The sequence below is a fragment of the Akebia trifoliata genome, chromosome 10, assembly GCF_017979445.1.
Source record: "Akebia trifoliata isolate Shusen 1 chromosome 10, ASM1797944v1, whole genome shotgun sequence".
NCBI lineage: Eukaryota > Viridiplantae > Streptophyta > Magnoliopsida > Ranunculales > Lardizabalaceae > Akebia > Akebia trifoliata.
The window spans coordinates 30,824,070-30,830,069 of NC_141384.1; the positions used below are offsets into that span (position 1 = coordinate 30,824,070).

At 34.2% G+C, this 6,000-nt stretch overlaps 1 protein-coding gene across 1 annotated transcript; it reads right to left on the minus strand.

Annotated features, from left to right (window-relative positions):
- Positions 1–240: 240 nt before the first annotated feature.
- Positions 241–3,382, minus strand: LOC147393839 (abscisic acid receptor PYL3-like). The gene is made up of 3 exons (XM_086456974.1): positions 2,915–3,382; positions 2,038–2,253; positions 241–844 (listed from the first exon to the last, which is right to left on the minus strand). Exons 1-3 carry the CDS (start codon positions 3,035–3,037, stop codon positions 626–628), a joined length of 558 nt encoding a protein of 185 aa, XP_086313100.1. The 5' UTR covers positions 3,038–3,382; the 3' UTR covers positions 241–625.
- Between the last annotated feature and the right edge of the window lie 2,618 nt (positions 3,383–6,000).

Genomic DNA, 6,000 nt, shown 5'->3' on the forward strand with positions numbered 1-6,000 from the left:
TCTATATGTCAATCATCGTAACTGAAACTTAAGACCCGCTCAATATTAGTGGTCATGTAAAAATTTCCATGAAGTATTAGTTGGATTTGATGGTTGAGATTTTTCAAATTAAGTTATCTTTAAATGAGATCACGAATGTCAGAATGGAATCGGCGTAGATATAACAGAGCAATACACGCGCGCGTGTTTGTGTGTGTGCGCGCGCGCAACTAGAGCTGCAACTACAATATGAGAACCCAATGACCCAAAGAATAAACCACTAATGCTTTCCAACAGAGATATTTACAATCATAGAAAAATAAATATCACCATAACCAAAATCCACAATAGTAGTGAAAACAGAAACAAAACCTAGTCTTCTTTTTTTTCTTTCTTTTTTTTCCCATTCATGGAAAGGTTTTGGAAACCTGTAGAAAAGATGTGGTCCTTTGGAGCTACTAAAGACACATGAAATTAACAGGAAAAAAGAGAAAGAAAACGAAACAACAAACAGAACAGAACAGACGGTAACACCAACATTTCCAGAGCATGGAAGAAGTTTTACCAGTCAGACTCCAAAGCTTCCGAGATCTGAAAGCCTCGGAAACTTCATCCGTGGTAATCAGAGCCCCTCCTCCTACATAACTCAGATTCGGTCAATGGGTTCGGTTCGATCCTGAACTGCAAGTCGTTCGGAGACGTCAGCAAGAGATTTGAGGTTGCACTTGATCAGGGCCTCGACAAAATAGCATGTCTCATCCTTGGTGTTCCCATCAGGTACATCCACCACGAATGACTCAATCACCAGTGTTCCTGGTCTCCCATCAATAATCTCTGGATGGAGGGTGATAATTGAAGAGTAGTTCTGCAAAACAGAGAAAAAAAACAAACAGGATTGGATTGGTTTGATTTTACCTAACTGCAAGGTTTGAGGATCGGCAAAAACATTGGAAATCAGAAAAGAAAAGAAAAAACTAGGTCACTTATGATGATATAATGGGATAAAATCCAACAAAGAAACAAAAAAACTAAGTCACTAAAGATTCCAGACTACTAATTGTTTAGAGGAATACTTAGGCAGAAGATGCCGCCCTACCCTGATTCTGCGTCGTACAAACATGCAGTAGGATTGGAAATGGGACCCACCATTTTTATTTTGAATTTCGGATCATCAAAGTAGAATTACTCAAGGGGTCAAGGTTTCATGTAGAGATTTGGCAAGACTAGTTAAATGTAATTTCCAAAGAACACATTGTCATCCTCCATGATCACCCCCCACTAACCAACAACAGGTGCAGGGCACACCCAGAATTTCAAGAGAGGAAATGGAGGTGATTTGACAATATTTTGTGTCAAAAAGAACTAACAACCCATGTTACATTCATCACTAAATAAATTTAAAACGGGGTGTTCAAGCCATAGAACTACAGGAGGATACTGCTGTTGAAATCAGGGAACAGCCAAACATACTAATCTAATAAAAATGAAAGTAAGCCAGAATTCAGATTGGAGTGAGCTAATTTCAGTTGATTTGGTTCATGAACCTGAAATTTTTTTCCTAGAGTAACCATGCAAACTCAATTGATTGCCATTGAAACATCAAGTTGGGTTTAGATTTAATTACAAAATGCTACTTTTCCAAATAATAAATCTAGAAAGAACATCAAAAATCAAAATGGTGAGTTTTCTTTCTCTCCAAAAGTGGAGAGAAATGGAGAAACACCTTTGAATTTTTTTTATAAATTCCAACTCTGCCCCTAGATCTCTTTTAATACATTTTAAAATTCCAAAGTTATCCCAATTTCTCTCGTGTCAATCTAAACATGGTGGAGAGAAACTGAGTTTCTTTTCTCTTCTTTTAATGGGTTTCTCTTCTCTCCACTTCTCTCAACCCAAACAAAGTGCAAATCTTCTAAGCCATATAACATTGTAAAAATCAAATAAATTATAGTGAAAATATGCTAACTCGCATAGACAAACCTTAACACTAAAAGTGAGTTCAATCAAATTAATTTAAAAGAGATAATAAAAACAGTTAAAATGGAGAACTTTACAAACCTTCAGCCTGTGATCTCCACCAACAATTCTGATACTGAGGATGTGTGCATCATCATCGAGAAGCTCCAACCTTTCAGTGCTGGTCGTCGCTGGAAGCCCCGACTTAACATTCACTTCTCTAACACTTCCAATCTCAGGTTCTCCCTGCACCACACATCTACTGACAAACGGCTTGTACTTCTGTGGTTGATCGAATCTCCTCACCAAAGACCAGACCTAATTTCATCAGAATCAAGAGAAATTGATTTGAGTTCTTATTTATCTTTCAACAAATTAGTCGAAATCACGAATTTCTCTCATAAGATTCCTCATGAAAACTATGGATACATAGATCCAATTTCTTCATTGAAAATATTCTTTTTCTTTTTCTCTCTTTTTTCAAATATAAGATTTCCTTTCCACATATATCTTCAAAAACTAAAAACATTTCTCACCAATAGTAAACAATCACCACAAAAATAAATACAAAATATTCCCAAAAACAACATCATCTACCTATGATAACTTCCACCTCATTTAACCCATGTAATAGCGAAACTTCATCAAAAACTGAAATATCTCAAATCCGAGAACTAATTAGACGAGTTTTTTTTTTTACAAATTTTACTTCGATCGAATCAAAATATGCGAAAGATTAATATAAATAACTCGAAAACATAATCAAATACAGATGAAAATCATAATACATTCAAATCAAAGTAGCTACAAAAAAAGGTCAAACTTCGAAAATCTACAATAAGATCAATAAAACCATCAAGAATCCATATAGATCTGATCACTGATCTTCTAAAAACTTCAATAACATAATCAAATCAACAATCAAGCAAATCGATAGTCAGAAATCGAGATAAAGAGATAACAAACAGTGAGATCTTACGAGATGAACAGGAGCTTTGATATGTTTGACAAGTGGAGAACTACACTGATTCTCCCTGATCTCGTGTCTGTGGTGTTTGAAAATATACTCAGATTCCATCCTGTTAAATCCATTACCGCTCATGGTGATTTTCTTCTCTCTTCAACCATCAACCGAAACCTAGAAAAAATCTCTCTCTCTCTCTCTCTAGCAGAAAAAACCGCTCCAACCACCAAAAAACCAGAAACCGCCGTGAAAACTGGTTTTCTTTCTCTCTCTATCTCTTTGTCTTCGCTTCGAAGCTTTCTCTCTCATAGAAATCAAATAATCTCCACCGTCATCGCAACCTCCAATACCAAAACCTCTTTCATCATCTCTTCGTCTGAAATTTAAAAAAAAAATTAAAAAATTATATATTAAATTATTACTATTATTATTTTTGTATAAAAAAATACGAAGCGCTTTCTCATCCTCCTCCGCTCGCCATTCCTGTACCGTATTATCTTGGTTGAAATTATAAAAGGTACATATTTGTTGAATTATTTACGAAAATGCCTGACTTTTTGTCTGTTTGTGAATCAGATATTTTGTGACGAAATTAACCCTGAGTCAAAGCTATAATTACTTATCCAGTTTGGGACTTTCGCGCTTTATATATGTCGCCGTTTCATTCAGGAGAAAATGTCGGCGATCAATTTTGTTGATTCGGTTGTGACGGTTTGTTCATTATCGTTGCTTTTAACTGAAACGGTGGTATCTCGTCTCTCACATGCATCCCACCACCGTCTCAATATCGAGTTGACTCGTTCGAGTAAGCTAACTCAAACGAGTAGATCTATTTTATATTATGTTTTTATTTATATTTCAAAAATTCTAGTTTCCTTATCATAGGGTGAATTAGTTGATGGTCTGTCACAAAGTCTATGTTTATATACTATAGATAATGAACATTTAAATTAGTAACTAAATTATTTATATGAAAAACAAACCCAATTGACTTGGTCAAATTTTCATAATCTTGGCTGATATTTTTAAAATGAGTCGTGATAATATGAACCCCCCCAAATGCCCCCATCAAAGAATCGTATATCAATTCCCTCGAGATACATAAGGAAAATATTTATGATTATGCGTATCCCGAAGTAGTTGGTCTATGATTCTGAGATGTGGCGTAGGGGGTGTGTGTCAAAGGGGGGGCGGGCATAAGAAAATATTGAACAAGCCAACTTGGTTTCTAAACAAGTCAATGTGATGGATGATTCACGTTGAACATCTCACCCAATTGTCTTTGAGATTAAGATGAATCGCACGAGTCATCAAGTTAAAAAAGTCAATTCATTTAATGTGACAAAAAAAATGGATAGGGTCTTGTTAACGTGTGCCCCCAGGGCACACGTTAAAGTGCAATAAAAACACTTTGAAATTTGGATTTTGTACCAAAAATGATTTGAAAAATTAATAATTTTCAACCAAATATCCTCGGATTCCAATTTTCAAAGTGTATTTATTGCACTTTAACGTGTACCCTTAGGGCACACATTAAAAAAATCCAATTTGTATTTGGATTGTATGGATCTCTTTCAACCTATTTGTCAAACTAAGTTGGATCCTTCGAAAAAACCAAAATATTGACTCGTTCATATTATTAGGGACAAGGACTATAAGTTGTGCAATTTCATTTTTTTCATTTTAAAAAATAAATTATAATTTACATTAAAATAAAAAAAGATAATCTATTTAAATACTAATGATGTCGCATTTTATTAAATTATTTTATTTTTAATTTATATTTGTATTTGTAGTCATGTTCTTGTTTTGCAATTTGCAAACTCCATTAAAACTAATTGTATTCTAAACTATATTCTACTATTAAAACATTAGCATGGAGAGAAATTAAGAATTAGAAATAAGATTTAGGGGAGATGGACTTAGAAGAAATGAGATTCTTTTCAAACCATTTATTACACGGATCTCTATAACGCATCTAAACGTGTCGAAAAAGTAATAACATCATGATCATTATCCAAAAGAATCTTTTTAAATATTTTATACTATTTATAAGTGTCGTGCTGTAGTGACCTCAGATGGTGACATCTTGACGTGGTTGCGTGCGCATGCCCGTAGATCCATTTCTCCGAGATACGAGTAAAATGCATTTACGGACATGCGCATGCCACCACATCAAGATGTCCCTCACTAACGTCACTCCAGCATTAATATATTTATAATAGTGCAAATAAAGAACAATAATTGTGTACTCTTTATCTTTTTTCGATCCCTTTTGATCTTCTTTCTTGTTGATGATAATTGACATTTTGGATCGTGTGATCGCACCTATGGATCATGGTTTCAAAACTCGATTTGTCGGCTAGTACGAGACAATCCATTTAATTCAATTTATATTGATTGATTTATATATGTTAAAATTAAAATAATCATGGTTTTTTTTTTTTAATGAAGTAAGATAGAGTAGAAAATAATTAGTCATAAAATGAAGTTTTATTTATTTAATAAATATTTAAATTCTAAAAAAAAAATTTATTTTAATCAAAATCTCAATCAACTCAGTCGAAATTTTCAAAATATCGTCTGAGATATTTCATTTATCTTGCGAGATGATGTGAATGTTGAGACATCTTGCATATCCCTATTGTTGTTGAAAGAGACCGAGATGATTTGGGCGAGTCATCTTGGCCTGGGTTCTAACTTTTCAAAACAGTCAATCAATGTTTTACTATGATCGAGGGTAAATTGGTCAACACATACTCCAAACTTGATGCAATTATTTCCTGCTACCACATTAATTATATCATTATTTTTTATGCCTAGAAGAAAAATATGATGATCTTTTAGGCGCCACTACGCAAAAATATAATTTTAAAGATTACTAACACCAACCCAGAGGTATTGGCTCAATGGCAATTTTGAACTGATAAGTAATTAATGTCCGAAGGTCGTGAGTTTGATACCTAGTAAGAGCATTAGTTCCTTAAGGGCCACTCGCGAGGACACACCCTCACTTACATGGTGCATGTAATGTACGGGTGTTGCGTGTTCCCTGGGCCTAGCCCTTGGTAGTTGTTCTCATTTATAGACATTGATACAAT